Source organism: Merops nubicus, unplaced genomic scaffold, assembly GCF_000691845.1.
Source record: "Merops nubicus isolate BGI_N331 unplaced genomic scaffold, ASM69184v1 scaffold23469, whole genome shotgun sequence".
Classification (NCBI taxonomy): Eukaryota; Metazoa; Chordata; class Aves; order Coraciiformes; family Meropidae; genus Merops; species Merops nubicus.
Window position 1 is genome coordinate 34,762 of NW_008629344.1, and position 24,671 is coordinate 59,432.

At 40.1% G+C, this 24,671-nt stretch overlaps 1 protein-coding gene across 1 annotated transcript in view; it reads left to right on the forward strand.

The window, feature by feature from the left end:
• LOC103779350 (protein kinase C alpha type) overlaps window positions 1-19,794 on the forward strand; it is a gene marked incomplete at its 5' end in the record, with an annotated part of 46,938 nt that extends 27,144 nt beyond the window's left edge. The window contains 9 exons of the mRNA XM_008946974.1: window positions 3,295-3,438; window positions 4,073-4,246; window positions 5,043-5,134; window positions 6,767-6,829; window positions 7,356-7,494; window positions 13,395-13,475; window positions 14,731-14,838; window positions 17,303-17,443; window positions 19,630-19,794. Coding sequence (XP_008945222.1) covers window positions 3,295-3,438; window positions 4,073-4,246; window positions 5,043-5,134; window positions 6,767-6,829; window positions 7,356-7,494; window positions 13,395-13,475; window positions 14,731-14,838; window positions 17,303-17,443; window positions 19,630-19,794 — 1,107 coding nt within the window. The remainder of the gene's footprint in view (window positions 1-3,294; window positions 3,439-4,072; window positions 4,247-5,042; window positions 5,135-6,766; window positions 6,830-7,355; window positions 7,495-13,394; window positions 13,476-14,730; window positions 14,839-17,302; window positions 17,444-19,629) is intronic.
• Between the last annotated feature and the right edge of the window lie 4,877 nt (window positions 19,795-24,671).

Genomic DNA, 24,671 nt, shown 5'->3' on the forward strand with positions numbered 1-24,671 from the left:
TGCAAAACCTGAGGTATCATTTCCAAACAGCATGTTCTACCAAATTCTAAGAGATGTCCAGTGTAACACGCTGTAACTTCTGTAACACTCCGTGAAGAAGTGGATTTGGGCTGAATATATAAAGTATGTCTCACCTGTGGTTTCAGGGTAAAAGAACTGGTCGAGATAAGGTGCGTCCAAACCAGAGGAAGTAAGATGATGTGCATGTCTTGTTTTCTTTTAAGCTTAACTCTTCTGCTACCAGTGCAGACTAATTTATATTTAACATACTGTTTTCCTGGTTTGTTTGCTGCAAGCTGGCTTCTTTTTTTCTCAAAGATATTAAGCCATGCATACTGAATGTAAATGGAAAGTTAATCCAGGGCTTGGGATGCCATCTTCAACCTCAGCAAGGTTTAGTATCCAGAAAAAATAAAGGTGGATTCAGGCAGGATTATATTTTCAAATTCAGTCATAGTAGGAAGGGACAAAGAGCAAATATCATTGCTCTTTTCCAATAAACTGTTATGAACCATCTGATTTTATATTCCTCCTGTAGTTGCACAACTGTTTTTGTTCTGGGAATGGGGAAGAGTGTGTTGGTCGCATGGCATTTTTGCTCTGCAGTTTTCAAAGAGGATCAGGTCTAAGATTTGTGGTAGAGCTTGGTGAGAGCACGTTAAAACATTTCCTGTTCTTGACCTTTTGAGGAGACACTAACATATGCTGTGGCTGGCTGTGGATACACAGAAATTAGAATACCTGTTTTTGTGCTCTGCTTCTATAGCTGCTAAAGGAAGATTTAGAAGTATTACCAGTCACTCGACCTTACACTAGACTGAATATAAGTAGCTCTCACTGTAAAGGAGTTTGTGGGCAGTTTTGATCAAACTCAGGCATTTCTGTTGTTGTTAAAGAAAGGAAAAAAAAAAAAACAACCAAACCACTCTGAGATAGCTCAGAACTGGGATGTGGTAACCAGGAGTGGCTGCTTTCCATCAGTGTGGATCACTCAGAGCTAAGTACAGCTCAATAAGCCAACATCTAATTTAAAAAAAAAAGATAAAAAATGGAAGCAGAGAGGCACATCCCTAGCGCGTTGAATCTGAGCGTTTTCTTGCAAAGATGCTGAGAGGCCTTGGCTTGATTCTCTAATATTATTTTAAGATGCCACCTTCAGATCCTGGCAGTTCCATCTCTTCAGCCCGGGTCTGAGCGTGGTGCTGGCAGCTGCAGGAGCCGGCAGAGGGCACAGGAGCCTGTGACAAACCTGCTGCTCTGCTGGAGCGCCCCGGCCTGGGCTAGCAGGGCTGCAGGAACACCCCCTGCCCGAGCCACACCTTTGTACCCAAAGGAACGAGCTGCCTTGGAACAGCACAACACCTCAGTTGTTGTTTCGGATGATAAATTTCTCAAACAGGCTGCCCACAGCCTCCCTGGAGGGTTTAAAATGTAAGAAATAAAACAAGTGTTTCCCATTGATTTATATCTCCCTCACTCGATGAAAAGGCAGCTATTGAAAGTGCTTCTTGTCTCAAAAGAGCAGGAGCTTTTATCTGAGACCCCAGATGCACGAGCGTCACAAAGTCAAGGCCAGCAAAGCTGCTCCTTTAAACTGGGTCTTCATCTTGTGCTAAGAAAGGACAGTAGGAATTTTTTTCTTTATTTGTTTTGCTTATGGCTCAGTATTGTCTGGTGGCCTTGAAAGGATCTTTGTCCCAGCAAAGGGCTCCGTGATGACACTGGCTTTATCCTGGCAGCCAGATCTGCTGAGGAGCCATCCCTTGCAGAGTCAAGGGCTTAGGCTAACCCCCAGGCCTGGCTTTTCCTAAATATTGCACAGTACATCATCCTGAGTAGCCTCTTGGAGTGCTGCTTTCCATCAGCACTCAGCAAGTAATCATAGTGGTGAAAGAAATTCCACATTTTAAGCTCTATTAATTTTTTTTAATGATCAAAACTGCTAAAATTCCTATTCTTGTGCCAGGGCATGAGACTTTCTGCACTGATAAAGTTGCAGGGAGAGTCATCCAATCTGAACATGCTTTTCATGTGGCCTGTGGTTATTTTATCAGAGGATTATTTGACATTACAGCCTTTCAATCTTACAGTTTTAAACTTGTCTGGGGAGGGGAAGATTTCTAACTTCCATTTGCCAATGAGGCTACCAAAGGTATATGCTAGGCCAGGCTTTTAAGGTCATTTATTGTGCAATTTTGAATAAACTTGAATTTCTGTCGTTTCCTTTGTCTGTAAAATGGTGATAATACGCAAATACTGTTCTCCTGCAGTGCACTGGGAGAAGTACTTATCCTTAAATGTCAAGCATATATCAATGGCACAAAGTACCTTAACCAGATTAGAGGTTATTCACCAGACCGACGCACTAAATAGATGGGGCAAAAGTACTTCTATCCAAAAGTATTATTAAACCTTCTTGGCTTTGCTTCTGCTGATAAATGAGTTTATTTTAAGAAGGATATTATGTTGTAGCCTGCATTATCTTTTGGTGAGTCTTAACTTTTTTTCTCTTCTATTAACTTTGAGATTTGAAATGCAACTTACTTGAGCAATTACATGGTGTCTCATGTGAAATACTGAGACTGTTGCAACCTTCTGCAACCCAGAGTGTCTTGCCAAGGCAGAGCCTTTGTATGTAACATTTCCCTTCCTCCCTTTTCCAGATCAACACTTGATTGAAAATCAAAGTTGATTGTGTTGCTAGTTTGAAAGTGTTCATCTGCATTAATTCTCATGTGTTGTGTTTTGGGTTTTTGAAGTAGGTTCTTTTTTGTAATGCATGTGAAAGATTTCCTGACTCTTGCTATGCAGTGACTTTAAGAATTACATTTTAAAAGAGAATGAATGTCTTGAAAAGACTGTTTATGTCCTAAAATACCCTATGTGGATTATAGCATGATATTTTTGAAAAGCATTTTTTTTGTATTTCAAAACAAGCAAACCAGATAAGCCTGCTTTTGGCATGAAAAGAAGTGATTTATTTTTTTCTTTTGGCTTTGTTTTTTGCTTTGGTTTTGCTCTTCTAACCAGATAAGTATATCTGCTTTTATCTGGTTATACATGAACACAGCTTTCCACTTTAAGTCACTCAGTAATGTCAAAGGTATTGTTGGAATGAGTCTTCAGAGTTGTGTCTGTGCGAATTTTGTTATGCAGCCTTTCTCCTGGGAATGTCACCTCAGATACGGTCATCTCCAATTCTAACCTTCGCCCAGTGATCCATTCTGCCAAGAAAACAGGCTGCTCTTCTTACTTTCCTATTTTTGTGTCTGTATGTGTGTGTATTTTCTTCAGAAAGCCAAACTTGGGCCAGCTGGTAACAAAGTGATAACTCCAACAGAAGACAAGAACTCAAATGTGCCATCCAACAATCTGGACAGGGTGAAGCTGACAGATTTCAACTTTCTCATGGTTCTTGGGAAGGGCAGCTTTGGGAAGGTAGGAATGCTTGATAACTATTCTACTTGCACTCCTTTTTCTTTTTTTTTTCTTTTTTTTTTTCCCCTTGAAGGTGAATGAATGAGTAATTCTCTAAGAAACAAAATCCAGAGTCAGAAGGATGTGCATTTTTAAGGGAAGATTTCCTTTTCCTTTTAAGGAAGTCTCCTTTTCTGGCTTTACTACCTAGGTCACTCTGACAGTGCTGAAAGTCACCAACATTAGTAAGGCTGAATATTGGGGAAAAAAACAGGAATAGTGTGTGTGTGTGTGTATATATTTGAAATCTGTTAGTCAAAAGAAAGGACTGTTATTTTTCTGTCTGCTTGAACAACCACACCTATGATCAAGTGCCCTTTACTGAAGAAGTCACCTGGGACTTAACATTTTATCAGCCCTTTGGCGATGTGCCTGAGATTAACCAGAGGGTTTTGGCACAGGCTTTGTCTGAAATGACTGGTACAGCTCATTGCAGTAGGTGAGTAATGATGGTATTTTAGGAGTTTTGATCAACTTAATCTCTACCAATAAAGGGAAGAGCTGGATTGCCATCTATACAAATCTTTGGGCATATGAGTCACCTTCCCTCCTTGGTGGTAGGAAGATTTTCACCCTGTTGTTTCTCTGTGTGCAGGTGATGCTGGCAGACAGGAAGGAGACAGAGGAGCTCTATGCAATCAAAATACTTAAAAAAGATGTGGTGATTCAGGATGATGATGTGGAATGTACAATGGTTGAAAAACGAGTCCTGGCGTTGCAAGACAAACCACCCTTCCTGACACAGCTTCACTCCTGTTTCCAAACAGTTGTACGTGAGCTCTGTCTTTCTTGCCACCCTGATATTTTCCATACCATATGATCATGGATTTTTTCAGCTCAATAACATTTACTGTCATCCATATATATCATAGCTTCTGTGCATAGAAGGTGGTGAAGAAAGAGATACTGCATGTAATTACCCCTTGTATATAAAATACAAAACTTAGGTTTAAAGATTTTTCTTCACAGTAAATTGAAGTAATTCAAGCAGACCAGTGTGACAATTCATAAATTTAATAACATATGCTTTGCTAAATATTAGAGCCTTAAGCTCAGATTCCCAAAGGTTCCTAAATACTTTTAAGGCTCTGAGGACAGTACTTGAAAAGTCTTAATGGCTATTACTGTATCGTGAGGTGATTAGTCGTGTAGTCTGGGAAAAAAAGAGGCTCAGGGGAGACCTCACTTTCTACAACTAGCTGGAAGGAGATTGTAGCAAGGTGGGAGACAGTCTTCTTTCCCATGTAACAAGCAATAAGACAAGAGGAAAATGCCTCAAGTTGCCCCAGGGGAGGTTTAGTTTGGAGCTGAGGAACAATTTCTTCCCCACCAGGTTTGTCCCTACCCCTGGAGGGGCTTCAAAGTCATGTATGTGTGGTGCTGAGGGACATGGTGTAGCGGTGACCTGGCAGTGCTGGGGGAAAGGCTGGACTTGATGATCTTAAATTGTTCCAACCAGAACAACTCTATGATTCTACATTAGTGACTTTTTTTTTTTCCATAATCAATGCATATCTAATATTTTCTATCATGTATTTACATGTGTCTTTAATACTTTCTTCTAGGACCGTCTGTATTTTGTGATGGAGTATGTGAATGGTGGTGATCTCATGTATCACATTCAGCAAGTAGGAAAATTCAAGGAGCCACAAGCAGTGTGAGTGTTCACGTTTGTATATCTAAATCATGTCATCATCTTAATTTTACAGCATAAGAGGATTAGGTTTCTTCTCCTTCCCAGGTTCAGTATGAAGTCTAGGCTGGCCTTTTTTTGTTGTATTTCTTAAGGCCTAAAAGCTGAAGTTTATGTAAAAAGTGTTGTTTGTGCACATAGACCAAAGGGAACTGTGCCTTTTTATTTAAAAATACAGCACGAACAAAGGCATGCAATGCCTGCTTTCAAAGTGACAAGAATTTAAACAAGGCAACAGGAAATTAAAGATGTTACTTGGTATTCTGGTGTTGTTTTTAAAAGCGAATATAAAAAAAAAAGTGTGAGTAGAACATTTCAGTCTGAATTAATGTTACAGGGAATGGCAATGCAAATAGACTCAGGATTGCAATGTAAATTGTAGTTTATACAGGATACATCCACAGTAGAGCTTATAAGAATTTCTGTGATCCTATTTTTTTTATAGAAGTTTTATTTTTGAGGATTTAAATGCTTAGAAATTTTTTATATACGTGATCTTTTCTAAGTTGTGTGTTTGAAGTGTCAGTGAGCAACTGATAATGATTTGTAGTGTGTTCAAATGTGAACAGATCCATCAGTCCCGTTTTAGTTACGCTTCCAACAGCTCATCATCATTTATTAGTGTTTCATAAATCATTTACCAATGAAACTTTAAAATCGAGCGTGACCAACTGTTTTAAGAATTCAGCTAACATAATTTCTCCTTCCAATTTAAATAACCAGGGTTTGTTTAAAAGAGAGGCTTCTAAATATAAGTATTTGGGATATGGAACAAAAATTTCAACAACTTGCTGAATAAAAACTAGATGGTGTCAAATCATCCCTGACTCCCAGCTAATGTAACCTGCCAACACCCATTGAAAACCATGGTGCTTCATGACAGCTTATGCCTGTGGAGCATCTTCCAGCACACATGTTCCCAAACACCTCTGATCAAGGGTTTCAGAGCTGAGTTTTGAGCTTTCCTTTCCCTTATGCCAGCCTACAAATTAATCTCATCTTTAAATAATCCTCCTGCATATAATCTGCACAGTACCATGGCAACTGGCTTCAAACATCCATCGATCTTATATATCTTTTAAATGCATTCAGCAGTTATAGTTTATGTGGTAATCATTTCAATTAGCTTATGTAATTAGTCTATTAACAGCCTGTATAGAGGAATACTATTTCTGCAAATTATTTCATTCCATATGAATTGCAGTGTAAATTGGGCCACATTCTGAATTCAGCATTGATGTGTGATTAGAGATAATGACCTTTGCAGGCAGAGTTAGATCAGTGCAGTAAAATATTGTGCTCCACTGCACCAGTTTTGGGGGATTTTGGGAGACATTTTAATTATTTTTTTTTTTAATCTGCATTATTTTATTGACAAATACTTGAAATGTGTCTGTTGAAGTCAAGTTGAAGTAAAGCATCTTTCATGTCATCTGCCTGTAATATGTTTTATATTTTAGTATCTAGATACACACTATATATCATACATTCTGTATGCTGTTTCACTATCATTCTTTATCATGATACATTTCCAAAATATTTTGACAAAAGGAAATCATGAGGCAGTAAGAAATCTGTTGGTTTTTTTCCATACAGGTTCTATGCAGCTGAGATCTCAGTTGGGTTATTCTTTCTCCATAACAGAGGGATCATTTATAGGTGAGTATAATCTGACATAAGTAATTTCTGAGCTATTTTCAAAACAAAGCATCAGTTTCTTTAAGATTTCAGTGTGTTTTTAAAACATTTTATAAAAGGCAACCACTGTCATGTTCATTTGTTTGTGTTGGTGCTGGTGCACAAGAAACCAAAGCCACTGCTTTGCCTGAACTTTTCTGATGTCCTTGCTCTGCCCAACTCAACTGACAACTCTTGAAAATGTAAAACATCATCTTGTGCATTCTTCTGTGATGTTTAATAGTTTTACACTTTTGGAAGTCTCAGTGTGAGTGTGCTCATGGTCATATACAGCTTTCTCTCATTAATTATCCAGTTTCAGGGTTTATGGGTGTTCTTACCTAGCTGCAGTGAGGTGCTCAGCTCTCCAGGCTGTTGACTGCCATGCATGTGCTCCCGTGTCCCCTCTGCCCCCAAAAGAACTACACATGTTCCTCACCTCAGAAGTAGATAAGTTGGCCCTAGTTGATCCTAAACATTAACATTAAATTACTGTGATTCTTCATAGAGATCTGAAATTAGATAATGTGATGTTGGATTCAGAAGGACACATTAAAATTGCTGATTTTGGAATGTGCAAAGAACATATGTTGGATGGAGTAACAACCAGGACCTTCTGTGGCACTCCAGACTACATTGCACCAGAGGTAAATATTTACCATTTCAAGAACCTTTTAGTCTCTGAAGTGAAAATTGTCACTACACAGGTCTCACACCACCAAGTTTTGATAGCTGGATACTCTGTGGATGGTACCATTCATATTCCTGCACATATCTTTAATAACTTTGTGTATTATTACAATATTATCAATAAGACTTCACAATTTTTAAATATATCTGATTGATTGAAAACCTAACTTTTAATGTGACACAGTGCTTCATATTTTCTTCTTACTAGCAGATGACTGAAAAAACTGGATCACCACCTTCTGCTTTCAAATCTGTAGCCTGGAACTGTTATCATACTAAACTTTGTGATTCAATTTGTGAAGTCATGGAGAGTTCATGGGCATTGTTGAGGTTGTTGACAAGGTCAGCAAACATTTTATGAGGAGCAAACATAGCTTCTTTAATGTATTTCCCTATAAGTTCACAGAGCTGACACAACCCATGTGTTTAAAGGATTGTTTGGCATTTTCAGGAAATGACAAAACACTCGTTGCTTTTTGGGAATTCATGAGGTCTTGAAGTTTTTCGTCCCTGCAAAACTACTTGAGTCTTTTCCAGGTCACATCTTGCAGATGTTTCAGAGGTGTCATGAGTGACTTCTCTTCACCTCAGGAAAGCTCCAGTCACTGAAAGCCTGAATGATGCTACAAGAGCAGGGCATGAATGGAGTTGACACAATAAAGTCTTGATTTGCCTTGAGTTTTCTGTGACTTGGCAATATCTGTGCTGCATTCAAGCCACTAAAAATCACATTCAAGCACAAACTTTAACTGCAGCAGGTCTAAAATGAAAATGTGATCATGAGGAACACAGTTCTACTTTAAGGCACTGTGATAAATAAGAGCTTAGAGTTCAGATTTTTTGTCTGGATATGATTTGTGTGTCAGCAGCTTAGGTATAAAACATTAAAAACAAGCACATGTGGTGATTTGGAAATGATTCAAATATATGAATCTCAAAATCTGGTATGTGTGCACACTGAGCTCTCAAGAGTCTCGAGTTGTTTGGCTGCAAATTGGATGCAAGAGGCTGTATCTGGATCCAAGCTCCTCAGTGTTTCACTGAGTGCTGGGCAGGAGGCAGCTCTGGCTGGAACATTTCTGGCTGTAATTAAATGTTTGTTGGAATATGAGAGATTTATACATGGGCAAGTAAATTAGTGTCGAAGGTGAATTTTGTCATCTCTGTGAAACTGGGATGAAAAGCAGTTTGTTTTTACCCGGTTGCTAATTCATGCTTTTCAGAGTGAAATATTGGATAGTATTAAAACTTTTTTTTTCTTTTACTCTCCAAAAATTGCTGTTACTTGCAGCAGGATATTGGAACAACCAGAGCAGTGTTTCATTTTCTCCTATCAAAACATAAATTAAGCTAATATTACAAATTAAAAAGTGTCCTTTCTGTGGCAATAGTCTTGTGCCAGTTAACACCAAGGAACACGTTGTCAGTGCCAAAATGCTCAGTATGGGTCAGTGTTGGAATGATTTCTTTTACTTTATTTGGAAATTTCATATAAAGAAATAAAGTTTTTACCAAAGTGTTCAGTAACTGGGAGGAAATGAATCTTTCTACTGTCTTACAGACAGATACTATTTTTTTTTTTTAGCTGGCTGATTTTCTTTCATTTCTGAAGACATTATTGTGACTGGCAGATTGCTAACTAGGTCTGTGGTAAACTTCAAAGTAAGGTTCATGTTTTTCTTGCAGGAGCATTTCAGCACGTTTCCATGGGCTAAAATTTGTCAATTTATAATAGATTATAATGAGGATACATTTGCACAGTGCCATCCCCTGCTGGGTGGAGATAAAGGAACTAAACCTGAGTAAACCATTGCAGGTATTGAGAGTAGAGTAATCCTGGGAGCATGTTGCACTCAGAGAATCAGCTCTTTTCATCAGTATTTGGGAAAGAATGTTGTACTTTGGTGTACTGTAGAATAATGCTTTCCTTTTTAAATGATTGGGGAAGTTAGCATTTGTTATTGCTTAGGTGTATGACACACTAGAATAAATATCCAGTTTGTTATGCTGTGCAGTTTGAGAAATGTGCAGAGGTTAAACGTGTAGGATCCCAGATTTGACCACATCTGCCAGGCAGAAAGTGGTTATCTAATAAAGACTATTTATTGATGCACTGAACTTAGATATTTATGGTCAGAGTGGTCAAATAGCTGTGAAATCAATTAATATTTTGTATTTCCTTGACCAGTCAAGAGAGACAGAAGGAAATGGATGTCAAGAGGATTAGTGGGAAGGAATTCTGCCAGCACAGCCTGCTGCTTGTGGTGCAGCACTGAACCCCATCAGCACCCCTGCAGCAGCCAGAGCACTGGTCTTGAATCCCAGAAGAATTTAAATTAGAAATTCCATTTCCCTTCTCCTCTATTTAATAGCCTCAAAGCTTTAAGTTCTAACCTTGCATTTGCTGGGATTGTGAGAGGCCAATAGGTATTACAGAGGTTTGGAAAGTATACATTTGACTGTTTCTTGCACTAGTGATATTTATTTCTTTTAATAACTGGATTTTAACTTTTCCAGTAGACATAAGATACATTCACAAAAGAGTTTCTGTCTTGCCTCCGGGATAAAATCTTTTCCTCCCAACTGACTACCAGCTGCAAACTGCAGTGATCTAAAGATTCCTACAAATTGCTGGTATTAATCTCTGTGCCTTCCTTGGAGGCAAAATGGGGCAAAAAAAGGAAAAAAAAGCAATCAACATTCCTCTGCCAGTTCGGCTTGATGAGAGAAATTCCTCCTGAGCTCTCAAATCTACGGAACCTGAAAAGGCAGAGCTCTTAACACATGGTAGTAGATAGGTAAAAGGGGATTTTTGGGATGCAAAAGGAGACGAGAAAGAGAATCATCTCAATTAATGATGGAGAAGGAGAGGTTCCTATCAATTTTCCACTCCTCCCTGTCTACTGGGCCAGAGCAGAGGATCCCAGCTGGAGGACCAAGCAGAGTTCCTGCCTGGGGGTGGGTACAGTTCTGGGCACACGAGCTCCCTCACTGCTCTGTGGGTCTGCTCTGCACACTGCAGTGAGACTGGAGATCATGTCAATATACCCCTCTCTGTCCCAAAAGACACCAAAATCAGTGCATGCAGATAAGATTATTTTGGCAGCTGCTGCCAGGCAGCCAGTGATGGCTTCGAGTGAAGCCAGTGGGTAATAAATGATGATTTCTGGATGAGGAGGAGGGAACTACTGAAAATACATTTAGAACTTGCTGACTTTGTACCAATGCATGTTTGACTGTACACTGAAGACTCATCTGCTTCCTCCCACGTGTCATTCCTTCCTTGAAGTGAGTGTTCTTTCCTCTCGTTTACATTTCTCAATTAATGCCTTGAATAGCTGCCAATATTATGAGTGTAACTGCCAGGTTCCATGCATGACACCCAGGTTGGTGTATGAACGTGGCAGGGTGATTGCTTTTCTGGGTTTCACTTGCATTGCATCCTTACCAGGATTAAGCTGGTGATGCAGATTTGGTGTATTTAATTCGGATTAAAGGAAAAAAGCCTCCACTGTACAGCAGCAGATGCTGACAGTAACACCTTTCCCTACGTTGCAATAGGTTCAGTAAAAAAAGTGGATTTATTTCATTTACAGTGAGACCTTTCCAGTCTTGATGTCCACCTTTATTTCTCCAGTCCCAGTCCTTCCTTGTTGACTGGTTCAGACAAGTGAGGTGGGTACCAGCTCAGAGGGGGCCCTGGTCTGTTTGTCAGGTGTTGCTGCTGCTGCTGGCACGTGGCATCAAATAGGACAAAAATTTTAGTGACTGACCATATGTTAGGGTAAATGAAACAGCTTTTTCATGTTAATTCTGTCTCTCTTGATGATTGCATCTCTCACAAAGGCAGATATAATTGGGGCAGATTATACTGGCTGATGAGAATGCTGTTTAGTGGACAATCCAGTCTTGACTCACCTCTTGCTGGATGAACAAACAGCATCACTGAGTCTGTGCTTTGTTCCATCTTTCAGTTCATCACATTGTATTGCCATATTTAAAAGATTTCCTCTCCTCAGTAATCCCATCAAGCTCTTTCACAACAGGGAGAGGAGCAGTCTGTGGCCTGCTGGACAGACCTGACTGACAGGTTGAGAACCATGGTGGTGGAGCAGCATTTTCTTTCTCACTACTATAGATCCATCTTTTTCTCCTTTGCTAATTGAAATGAATTGTTCCTACCAAAACCACTTAGATGAAACACATTTGTTATACAAAATATTCTACTCTTATAAATTAATGACCTTCTGAAAAATACCCTTTTTCTTTTTGATAAAAAATAAATGTTTTCCATAAGGCAAGGAGAGGTTGTCAGAGAAGGGGTGAGGATGAAAAGTTTTCTCATTTTCTTTGTGTAAGGGCCAGTGTTCTTCTGAATGAACTTTTGAAAGTTTTTGGTATTTCAAGAAGCACCATTGATTCCAGCAGGCCTCTGGGAACTTCTGGTGGTAGAAATTAAAGAGAGGGTAATCAAGTGTGTCAACCACTATAATATGAAATAAATGTCCCAAATATATATTGTAAAGCCCATTGGACTGATAAAGGACAAGTAATGAAGAATTGCCTTTATATAGGACGTTCCAGCTGAGAATCTTGTTATTACCTCTCGTTGTGTAATATGGTTCAGAAGTGTGATTGATTTTGAAATCCTTTGCTTAGAAACATTACAGTAATTTTTAATTCATATGCTGCTGTTATTCCAGGCAAGAACTTATATATATATTTTAGGAAGCCCTGCTTTATTGAACTGGTGACTCACTATTTTCCTGAGAAGCTACAGAACTTGCCAGTTCAACTTTTCTTTCAGGAAACTAAAAAATCTGGGATATATGAAGTGTGCTTCTCCTAGCCATTTGTTCTGCAAAAAATAAAGACACGTGGAAGCAGGGAAATAAATGCAAGTCCATCTGCAGTAGTGAGTGCCTCAGTTCTCTGCTTGTCCTAGTGGAGGGGTGCCACTGGGGCTGGAGGCTCTGCTGCTGCCTCCCCTGGTGTGGGTGCACAGCTGCTGGGATGTCCTGCACCCCTTTGTCATTCACAGCATCTCTTCACAGTTATTGAGGAAGGGCTCTGAGAGAACATCTGCACCTCAGAACTCCTCTATAGCATGCCCAAATGCATCTCTTAAATTAATTAGCACTGATCTCTGAAGAGTCCTCAGCTAAAGAAAATGCACAAGGGCACCTGGGTGCTGCTGGCACTTGCAGCAGTTGTGTCAGAACTCAATTTTTGCTTCTGTTGTGAGGCAGGTGAACCTAGAAGATGCAAAATACTTGACATTTCCATTAGGCTGAACAGCAGAAAGCCCTTTCTTTTTGGGGTAGCTGGTATCTAGCTTTATACTAAGAGTATCTTAATCATGCACCTTGGGCACATGTAACTGAGTTTTGCAGGGTTTTGCTTTTTTCTTAAATTTTAATTCCTTTTACAGCAGAACAAAAATATAAATATTGTAAAGAAGGGCTTAATTATTGATAATCTGTAAGTTAAGCAAGTGTCATGATTTCAAGCTTTGACACAAACGGATGAATAACGTTCTTGCCTTGTCTCCTACACTGTGCTGCAGTACTTCCTCCTTTGCCTTCAAATGCACATCTCAGGGCCTCCTAAGAGCCACATTTCCCAAGATACTGGAGTACCAAAAAACGTGGGTGGGTTCAGACTAACATTTGCAAAACAATCCAGCTCCCACTGAAACCAGTGAGCAGCTAGAGTGAGGATTACAGGATTGGCTCTCTGGGCTTTTTCAAGGAAATATGTTGATCTCTGCATGTCACTATAATACGTCACAAGACTGGGTGTTAGTTAACATGGAGTTTTTTTCTTTGCTTTTTGTTTTCTTTGTGTGACTTTGCAGATTATTGCATACCAGCCCTATGGGAAGTCTGTGGATTGGTGGGCGTACGGCGTGCTGCTCTACGAGATGTTAGCTGGCCAGGTAAGAGTTACCCTCCCATGCTCACTGTGACCTCCTTCTGCCTCTCCAAAGCTCTGTTTCAAGGCTCCCTAAAGGGTTAGACCCTTAGAGGGCACAACTGTGGCCTTTCATGCTGACATTGTCTCCTTGCACTCTTGACTGACTCAACAGAGGGTGTATTTAGGCTTTAAGCTCTTTGTATTGCACCCACATAATCAAGCACTGCCTTGGAGTGTGGCTTCTTTGTACTGTAATAACGTGTAAGTAGCCATCTTCAAACCTGAATGGAACACTTGAGCAGGAAAATGCCTGTCAAATGGAAGAAATAGCATTTAGTAGTTTGAAACCACAGGGAAACACAATAAGAGCGTGTGTATGTTCTGCAGTCACAAGAATACAGGTTTTTTGGGTTGTATGTCCTGGGGGTAAAGTGTGGGTCTTGAAATACACTCAGTTACAGACCCCTCATTCTGCACAGCTAATGAGACCCTGCTCTCTGAGTCACTCAAGTAGAAAAGCAACATTGTGCTGCAATAAATGGCAGCTAACTACTGACTTTGAGGAATTCTGTTAGTCTTGAATTAGAAAAGATTTCTGCAGTTGGCTTTCAATGACTGTTAGCTGAAGGTATGCATTTCCTCAGCTTAAACCATGTATTTTTAACAAATGCCTTTGATAGCTTCTGTACAAAATTCCAGTCAACAGCTTAAAAGTTTCTGAAGCGTGGCAGCTGCAGTTGTTAACATTTACAGGCTGCATTGCAACTATTAGTCTTCTGAATGCTTTTAAGAACATGAGATTTACCATTAGGTGAGTCCTGCACAGTGCCTGTACCCTGGGGACGCACCCACAGGCACTTTCCTCATCATTTATATTACAAAATAAAATGCAGCCCTTTCTTGTAATAGTCTCCCCTCCACAGAAGCAGAGTCTCCAGTCATGCCTTATAAAACAAACTGGAGTTTAACTGGAATTAAGTGAGGAATGGATATACCTTAGCACAAGGTAATTGAAAGTGTCAGGCTCCAAATTTCAGCCTTTGAAGTGTTTTGGCTGTCTAGGGCACAGGAGCCTGAAAAACTGATTAAAGATGGCCAGGAAGATAATCTTGCACCCATTCTGTTAACGCGGCTGCCATGCTGGGGGCAGAAATGGGGGCTGGATGCACCTTTCCCCTGAGCCAGTGTGGCCATTGTCATGCCATTTCATAAAAAGTGGGGAATTAAAACAAAAAAAAAAAACAGTAAGTAACTTACCTGTGATTTATTTTCCACAGCCTCCATTTGATGGAGAAGATGAAGATGAACTTTTCCAGTCCATAATGGAGCATAATGTTTCCTATCCAAAATCACTGTCCAAAGAAGCTGTCTCCATCTGCAAGGGGGTGAGAGAGCTGCTTCTTTGTCATTAAGTTCCTTTTTGGCAATCCTTGTGAATAACTAAATTTGTCTAGCTTTGATATGACACTGTAGCATTTTCAAGTGCACCTTCTGTCAGGCAGCCCTAAGCTATATTGTCATGAAGTGCTCATAGCTTGGTGTCACTGGTAAGTATTCAGCTCTTCCTGCTGGGCCCGCTTGTTTTATGGTAAGAACAAATGTCAAAATCAGCAGCTGCCAAGTCCAAAGCTGAATTTATAAACAGGATGATGGTGTGAAACATCTCCACCCACTTTGCCCCAACCCTCAGCAGCACAGCCCAAATTTTCCAGGGCGAGGAGACTTCTCAGCTTGGCTGGATACTAGATACTCCAGTGAGTCCTCAGCCCGGTATGTGTAATGAGAGCAGCAGAGCAGAAGAGTTAATAAGAATCATTTGTTAATGTGGGTAAGGACAAGCTGATGTGGAAATCTTTAGTGTAAATGTAAGGAAGCTGTGGGGAAATCCTGACCCCGTGGTAACCTATGTGCTTAAAATTTATCTCACATTCCAATTTTTTGTATTTATTTATTTATTAGGAAAAGAACAGATTTTACTTCAGGGGATTAGATAGGAAAAAAAATAATTCATTTGACTTTCCTTTGACTCTGTGTGATCCCCTAAAGTCCTGTCAGTGTGCAGCCTTTCCAAACTGCCGTCTGCAAAGCGTTATTTGATGTTTTACACTGATAAAATATCACTGCACTTAGTGTTAGTTTATTTGGTATTTACTTTCTGCCTTTCCTTTGCAACCATTTATGAAGTATTGTACATGAGCTAGATATTAATCCCTTAAGGAAAAATCATCAAGGATAAGAAAAGCTGTTTAGAACAAGAAGATACAAGGAAAGACCACTTTAACATTGGAGCCCATCCCAGTGTAGGCATGCTGGCCAAGACAAACTGAACATGATATATTTTTTTATGTATGTAGTACATGCAGATTGGTGCCTTGTTGTGAAAATGATACATTCAAAGAGCACAGTTTGAACTTGGTCTAATTTCCCTGGTTTCAGCTCTCCCACTCGCTGCTGTTCTGCCATGTGTTTATGCAAAGGGAGGTCAGAAAGCTGGAACTGCATTGCACCACAAGGCTGAAGGGCGAGTCTCTGATACTAACGTGTTCATCATCTGTATTAAACTAACCAGTTAATCCCAAATTTCAGTGAGAATTACACCTAGGCTAAGAAGCCAATATGAGAAAGCTTCTGAACCTTGTAGTCAGCAGTAGCTCAGCAATCCCAGGACTGTTCACCATTGGGCAAGATGAATGTGCCTGCTGTGCTCCTGAAATGGGATTGTCTGCTTCACATCTATTCCACTGCTACAGAGCTCGTTGGGTTTGGTAAATGCAGAAACATCAGAAAAAAATTGAAACTACTAGAATCATTATTCATGTTTTCTTATATCACCTACTGTTAAAGCAAGGGGTTTAGAAGAGCTAACAGAAATGGGGAAGCTGCTGTTCAGCTTGGCACGAGGTGTGATCCCCAGCCCAGTGCACAGCCCCACTTCCCAAAGGCTGCTTAGAGTCACTTTTATTTTAGGTTCAGAATTGGAACCTGATCAACTCAACAGTTGCAGGGAAACTAAAGCGGTACAGCTCAGATTTTAAGAAGGTGTGATGAGCTATCACTCCTAGCAGTATATTAATCATATATAATTTGTAAAAGAGCTTTACAGGGTCCCCATGATACTAGAAGTGGAAGGCTGCATTGATCAGTTCATAATCTACATATCAGTTCAAAAGATTTTGAGGAGCTTGTTAATTAGGGAGCATCTTACTGTTTCTAAGTGTGCAATACTGGTGGGTTTCAGTTTTTTTCCCCTGCAAGTCTGCTTAATCTGTGCAACTGGATATAATATTGACCACAATGTCATTAAGGATGCAAGAGAGGAAACAGATTAGGTATTGTCAGCTGGATGCCAAGAAATTGTAGATTCTGTAATGAGATGTCTTGAACAAGCCCAGAAAAATGAAATGGAGGGGGGAGGGAGATGTTGTACTTTGTACAGCTTTACTGTATTGGAATTTATTAAGTTTAATTGGTTGTTGAGGTAGGACAGAAGCTGTTCTGGAGATTTATAAGACTGAACTGAAAGACCAAAGGCAAATTTCAGGAGTTGTGAACTAATAGGTTGGCAGGTTGCCCCGGGCACCTCCTGCCCACCCACACCTCCAGCAGCAGCCTCTGCCAAAGGGGAAAAGGTTCTCAAGTGCAAGCCTTAACTTTGCTGCTGGCATGCTGTCACCAGTAATCAAACAAGAAAACTCATCTTCAAAACATAAATTTTAGCTTTTCAAAACGATTTTATAAGCAACCTGCATCTTTAGAAGTGGAGCAAGAGCATCACAATCCAGGGAAAATGTGTCTCACTTTCATTCCAAAGTTAAATTGGATCATTTGATGTTTTTTTTTTCCTAATAGCTAATGACTAAACACCCTGCAAAACGCCTTGGCTGTGGCCTTGAAGGTGAAAGGGACATCAGGGAACATGCTTTCTTCAGGAGAATTGACTGGGAAAAACTGGAGAACAGAGAGATTCAGCCACCTTTCAAACCTAAAGTGGTGAGTGAGATGCCAAGTACTTCCCTCGCTAAATGTGTCTGCACTCATGCTTTTCCAGGGGGTGAGATTAATGCTGGCTTGGTGGTGCTGAGAATCTGGGACACTTCTAAAATAAGGCAATTTGCTTATGGCAGACCAGTCTGTAAATCTGCTAATGTTTTGGCACCCTGTAGCATAACCCAGTGTACTTTGTTCCTTGCAAAAAAAAAGTCTCCCGGGGGTTTGAGTCTTGACTTTGACATCATGCACTGCAGGAGAAGTTGAAAACAGGGAAAATTGGCATATTCATACCAGCCACCTGAGATATGCAATAAATGCAGTTCCTGACTGTCTCCTCTGAACAGCATCTAAAGGCAGTGATTAAAGGTATCTGATTTTTGGGGTGAATTTCCTCCACAGTGGGCTACACAGCACAGGGGGTTGTATTCCCCCTCCTTGAGTGACTGAACCCACATCTGCCAAGTCTGTGAGAATAATCCCTGATTTATTTTTAATGCTTATTACTGGTTTACACATATGCACCTATAGCAATGCTTTGGAAATCCAGACAAGATGCCCTTACCATAAGAACTGTTTGCATAATAAAATTTGAGGAGCTGCATTTGTTGATACAGAATTTCTTTCAGCATGTGTGGTGCTTTATTGACAGGCAAAGAATATTGCACACAAGAAGACAAGCTTTCAGGAACAGCTGTAAATGGTCATGTCCTAACACGGACTCTTTAGCACATCTCTTGTTTTTATTGAGATGAGTAGCTGGCTGTAGCACGGCAGGTACAGGATCTCTGGCCTGTGTACTGATTTATTTACCAATATAGACCTATTGGTCTGTGCACTGATTTATTTAGCAGTACAGACCATTGGGGTATCACAAACTAATGAACAGAGGGAGCCCACTACCTGAATATATTCCCCTCTTTTTCCATACAATTGTCTTTTTCACATCACTAGGAGGAGAGTTGTGTGCTGAGAAGAGTATTTTGTGATTTCATACACACCCTTTTCATATGGGGTGGGTTTTGCACTCAGCAAAGGGTGGAAATAAGGAAAGAACGTGTGGTGCTGCCAACCCTGCCCAGCCCGTCCCCAGAGCTGTCTGCCCAAAGGGGAGCTGCAGCTCTTTAAGTCATATTTCATAGAAGATTTTCTTTGCATGCTTCCTGAGTCAAATCTAAAGCTGATTGAAAAGCAAATCTACCTTCATATCTGTAAGTTTTATTAGCTGAAGAAGAGAGTGCTTAGGGTCTTTTTGAAGGTAAAACTAACACTAAAGTGTTAGTGAAGGTACTAAAAGCTTGAAGTGTAATCTGGTTCCATCATAGGACATTTTGTGGCAGATCCTGGCTCCTGTTTAGAGCAGCTGTTCCCTATCTCCATGGTTCTCATGACCTCTTTTGTTTATACAAGCAGCTATTAAAATACAACAAGGTGTATTCACATGGAACCTAACTTTCCCAGATGACAAGAATTTAAAATCCAAGTCAGATATTTATATACCCTATGCATAACGTGTTTATTGTGATTCTATTTATACTGACTGCTTATTGTGATTCTATTTATACTGATTCTAGAAAGCAAAAAACCCACGACCCTTCATCTGTTTGAAGCTATGGATGTATTTATAGGCTTTTTTGGGGGTGGTTTTTTTTACAGAAAACCTTTGTAGGTGCAACTTCTCTAGGAAGTGCACTGCTACAGGAACAATCCTGGTTCTGCATACAAGCATGGTTCTCATTTGAACATGGAGCTGCAGGTTTTGGGTCAGCAGTTGATCAGTTCAGATAAGGTGTTGCCTTCCAGATTGATATTCCACAGGCTAGATGGATTATTTGGCAGGAAAGACATTGTGCTCATATTTGTAAGTGTAGGAGTTCTAGGAGTCCTGTATTTTCAGTTCTGCTCATAAGAGTAGTGCTACTTTTTAATGTGAAACAAAGATGTAATTGAAGATGCAAATTTCTTGATTAATTATATTTGCACCCAAAAATTACTCAGATTTCATGAGCTGTGCCTCTACTAGTACAAGCAATAGTGAGAGACCTAACAGAGACAAGGAGTTTGGTTTCAATGTACAGCTTGTTCGTATACATCCCACTTGCTGAAAAAAGGAGGAAAACAAAGAGAGAAAAATATGACGGATTTTTTTTTTTCAGCTTTTTTTTCTGTTTTTTCTTGTTTTCTTGCAGTGTGGCAAAGGTGCTGAAAACTTTGATAAGTTCTTTACACGAGGACAGCCGGTGTTGACACCTCCGGATCAGCTGGTCATTGCTAACATAGACCAAACAGATTTTGAAGGGTTCTCTTACGTCAACCCCCAGTTCGTACACCCCCTTTTACAAAATGTAGCATGAAACAGCAGAAGGGGAACAAATCCCACAGTGGGGAACGGGCCTTAACCCTACCATTTTTAGGCTTTTGCCTTGTCGATTCCATTTGGGCCTGGAAATTGTAGGGTTAGAAAGTGTAAGATGAAAGGGCCACTTAGGATTTGGGCTTTGGAACAGCAATGTTGTCTTAACGGGAGGTAAATCAGTGTACGGTGCCCACTTACTCCTGTAGAAGTCACCACTGACTTGTCTAAACTTACCCATTTTTTGGTACGTTATATACTTTTTTAACTTCCCACTGTCCTTTTGCTCCCTTTTTGCACTTTCCTGTGTGAGAAATAATCTAACACGTGGTCTGAAAACAAAAAGAAAGCCAACCTTGACTCTTGAGTCCTTCGGTGGAGATGCTGGGAGGTGGGAGCAGGGGGCCTGGAGGGACCACTCCTCCCCGCTCTGCCCGGTGACTTCGGGGAGCTCAGCAGCACCAGAGACTGGAATGGCAGCAGCACCAGGGAGGAGAGGCATTGCAGAAACATGGTTGGAAGGACTTGTTTCAAAAATATGAGAGAAACGAGTTGGGAGTGGGTGGGAGGTGGGGACAAAATCAAATTAGACCCTGAGGCTTTGTGATCCTGTAAGCAGCACCAAGGTTAAACACTCTTCAGCAGTGGCCAGACCTCTAGGATCTTTGCTAAGTAGCGTGTGATAAACTCAAGGGTGAAATTTTGTCTTTAATAATAATATTAGTAATAATTTTAATAATATTTTTGTGAATTTTAATCTCCATGAGATTATTCTGTGATCCAGGGTGCCGTTGTTTGTTCAGTTAATTTAATTTACACCACTCCTCAAGTTTACTGTTAACTGGTTCTCATATCAATATTTTACTATGAAATTTGTTAACCTGGAATGTCAAACAAAACTGTAACCCCTTAAATCTTATTTACATGTGTTTATTTATAGTCTGCAGCATAGGGCAGTAATCGAAGTAAACATTATGTATACAAAATTAACATAAAATGCAGCCTCAAGTGACTTCCTGATTTCTCCAGAATAACTCATGAAAATCAAGTGAGATTTAGTCTTAAATTAATCCATTTTAATTCAGAAAACTTTGGGCTGTAGAATAATCAAGCCTGAAAGAAGCAGCACCTAAAACCTGTTTTATTGATAGAAAGGAATTTAATACATTTTACATATGCTTCATGCAATGAATTTTGCATGTGTAGTAATAACTCTTAATAATAAGGGTTAATAATAAGCAGAACTATATTATTGACGTAATCATATCAAGCATAAAGAGTATTATAAAAATTTTATAAAACAAATTGTGCTTTATTTGTGGAGTTCTTGTTCTGAATGACATCGTTTAGATTTAGCTAAATGTTTATTGATCTTGTTTTAGTTTTTACTTTAGGTTTTGGATATTGTTAACAGCTTAGGGTATAATCTTTTTTTTTAAAAAAAAGGTAGATCTACTTTTAAACAATAATTGCTACCTGCAGGTTTTATACGAGGTTCAATTAGGCTTTCATTTCATGTCTGCTTATGACTTTACAGAGAAGGAAGTAGAGTTTATTTGCAATGATGAACACTGTCATTAATGCAATCTTCTCCTCTCCTATCACTTAGAGAAAAAGAATTGGTATTTCCTCTTACAACTTTCCAGAAGATATTAAGTCAAATATCAGTAAATATTTTTGTGCATATTTTGATTTTGTAACAGCATGTAAAACAGTAGTCTGTGCATTTTCTTTTTTTTTCCCTTCTGCCTTGTTACTGTTCTCAGCCATAGGCACTTTTTGTCTGTCAGATGTGCATGAGGATGCCAGAAGCATGATGTCTCTGTTGCTGCATGCAGACTGATTACAATTTTTCCAGCATGTAAACATATTCAAAAAAAAGTAAGATATTTGCCATAAAGGACTTAAATTTATACTACAATATGTAACTTGGGGGAAGGGAGGGGGGGGGATCTACTTTCTAGTCACCTTTTATGACAATAAAACATGGAACCTGTGCCAAAGATTCTGTTAGGAAGACCCAATCCTGCAAATTGGTAGCCAAGTAGATGGGTTTGACTTACAGGGCTGACCCATGGGGGGCTGGGACAGTTTTTTGAGTGAAACATGGTTAGATGCAAACAACTGTCAAGCTTCTGCACCTGGGTGCCCCCAGAAGCCATATTTTTGGTGCTTAGCACACACGACTGCAGCACTCCAGAGGTTTGACTTTTGCCCTGTTGTGGTCCTTTTGCAGCCCCAGCTCCAAGCGAGGAGCATCTCCCCAGGTAAGAGTGAGCAGGATTTAGTGAGTGAACAGGACAATTCTGAGTATGGCAAAACACACCACTAACGAGGGGTGCTGGCCAACTAGCAAGAGCTCAGATTGTGGCCTAAATAAACAGAACTCCCAATTTTTAAAACAGTTTAGGAGTATCATTTTTAAACCATTCTGTGTCAAATAGGTTGTCAGCCAAGTCTGGGAGTTTGTTCTCTTCTTTGTATATTATATACTTTCAAAATTATGGTATTCACCATAAAACATGTGGACTGGTGCAGCGTTCATGACTATTTATGTTTGCCTGAATATTATTAGCCTGACATAGTTTAGGGAAATCTGAGTATCATGCTGTAGAAGATAATAGATTCAACAGATTCCTGAGGCTCAGATTTTTAATAATTAGGGGGCTCTCAAGTAAATCTGTGTTTTTAAGAACATGATGTGAAAAAGAGTCTTTTGAGAAAGGAAAATACTGGGAGAAGAACCAGCACACAGGGTTTGGGAGTAAGAAAAGCAGCACAGGGGCAGAACTGAACTGAGCCAGAAACAGGCAGGAGATCCTGTGGGCAGACGTTCCCAAACCATTCTGATGTTCCTGATGAAATATCAATTGCACAGGGAAGTTCCACTGCAGGCAGGTGTTGCTGGCACAGGGTGGTGGTTGGTGCTGTTCACACCAGAACATGGCATTAAGAGCTGGTCCAACATTTGGACAGAGCTGCTCATTTTTTGGCTATTCTCATAAACAGTTTCTTAGGCACTTGCATTTGCTCCCCAGTTTTTCTGATGTAGAAGCAGAAATTCCTCTTTAACGTTGTTACCTCAAGTCCCTGGGCTTGCCACGTGTCGTGTCATGTTCTGCAGGTGTCTGTAACGCTTGCAAAAAGGTACTGTGAACTCCTGCAGGATGCAGGAGCAAGGCAGGGCTGTCTAAGCAAGGACTGACGACTTGTGTTACTCCTCACTGCTCTGCCTGATGCACTCGCACGGGAACACTCCCCCTTGGCCCAGCCCTTTAGTGAGAGCTGCAGGTGCTCTGCTGATCATCCTGGCCTTTCTAAGGGCAAGTAAAACCTTATCTAGCAAGCATTTTCATGCCTTTTTAAATACAGATGTTATTTATGTCATATTTTTCACAAGATCTGGTTTTCTGTAGAACATGGATCAACAGAGGGAGAAGCATTAGAGCTGCTTTTCTTTCACTGCTGTTCAGTAGCAACCACAATCCAAACTCCCATGTTATTACAAAGATTTCTAGAAGTCAATCTGAAAATGATGATGCACTGGAGCTGAGGTGGAAGTTTTGGGAGCTGTGTTTCCATCCTACGTGCACTCAAGACCTTTGGGGATCTGGAGAAGGGTTCCTGCCAAGGGAGGCACAGCTCTGCCATGTAAAACTTCTAAGCAGTTTTCAGGGACTAAATGGGTCTTAACGGGCTCCTAGGCAAATTTCTTCATTATTCTGTCATCTGGGTGTTTTTATCCACCTTTGAGTCACTTCAGGAGGGTGGTGGGTTTCCAGGACAGCCAATTCACCCACTGGGCAGTCTCAGTGCTCTTAGCAAGGACTGCACCTATATGAGAAGGAGAGAGCACATTCCCATAATAAAATACTTCCCCTTAATCCAATTTAGAGGAGAAATGCAATTTAGCTTTCTGATCCTTCATTCTTTCCAGAAACACAATTGAATTTCCTTTTACAAACTGAAAAAAAGTTCTTCTGGAAGTCAGCTGTTAGTTTGAAAGAAACTCATCATGTCTAAATGCTGTTGACCTTTGAAATCCATCCTGTCTTTTGGGGTGAATTCAATTGAATAATGCTGGGCTGCTGTGAAATTAATAAGGTCAAGTGTGAGAGGAACTTGTCTTGTAGCTGGAAAGATGACGTGTCCAAGGGCCACACTGGGTGGTACCACTTGAAAAGTCTGTTTTCTTAGTCAGTGCATCCTGCTGCAATCCTGGTTAAATGCCACAGGAGCCACGTGCTGTTAGCAGGGAGTGAAGATCCTTCTTATTAAGCCAAACAAATTATTGGAAGTAATAAGAATCCAAGAATAAAGCTTTGATATGAATAGAAAGTATATTTACAGGATCGAGTTTACAGTGGGCTTTCAGACCTGCCATGCAAGTTCTGGAAATACTGAATGTGAATTTCAGTTCTTTTAATCATTAGCATAAATTATTGTACATTTGTTTAGTCTCTTTGGAAACAGGAGTGTCTGCTGCAGACGACCTGTTCCCTGAGTGCTGTTCCATAGGTAGGCACCGAGCTGCCAGGCAGATGAAAAGTAGACAAGCTAAAGCACTTTTTTCCTTGGCCCCTCACTCTTAGGTGGGATCTGAAATAGTGCAGTTGAAGAATTACAGAAGAATTGACTCCATAAACATGGATGATTTCCCACCAACCAGTAACTGTGCCAGTATTGGTAATTAAATAGCCTTATAATGAATAATCATCATGCACTACAGCCCTTCTGTTCCTAGGAAAACCGAGAGAGAGAGAGAGAGGGCAAGTTATTAAACTCTCTGCCTCAGTTACCTCATCTGTAAAATGGGGGTAATAATACTTACTTGCCTCACTGGGAGGTGTGAGGACTTCTTAGGTAGTGTTTCTAATA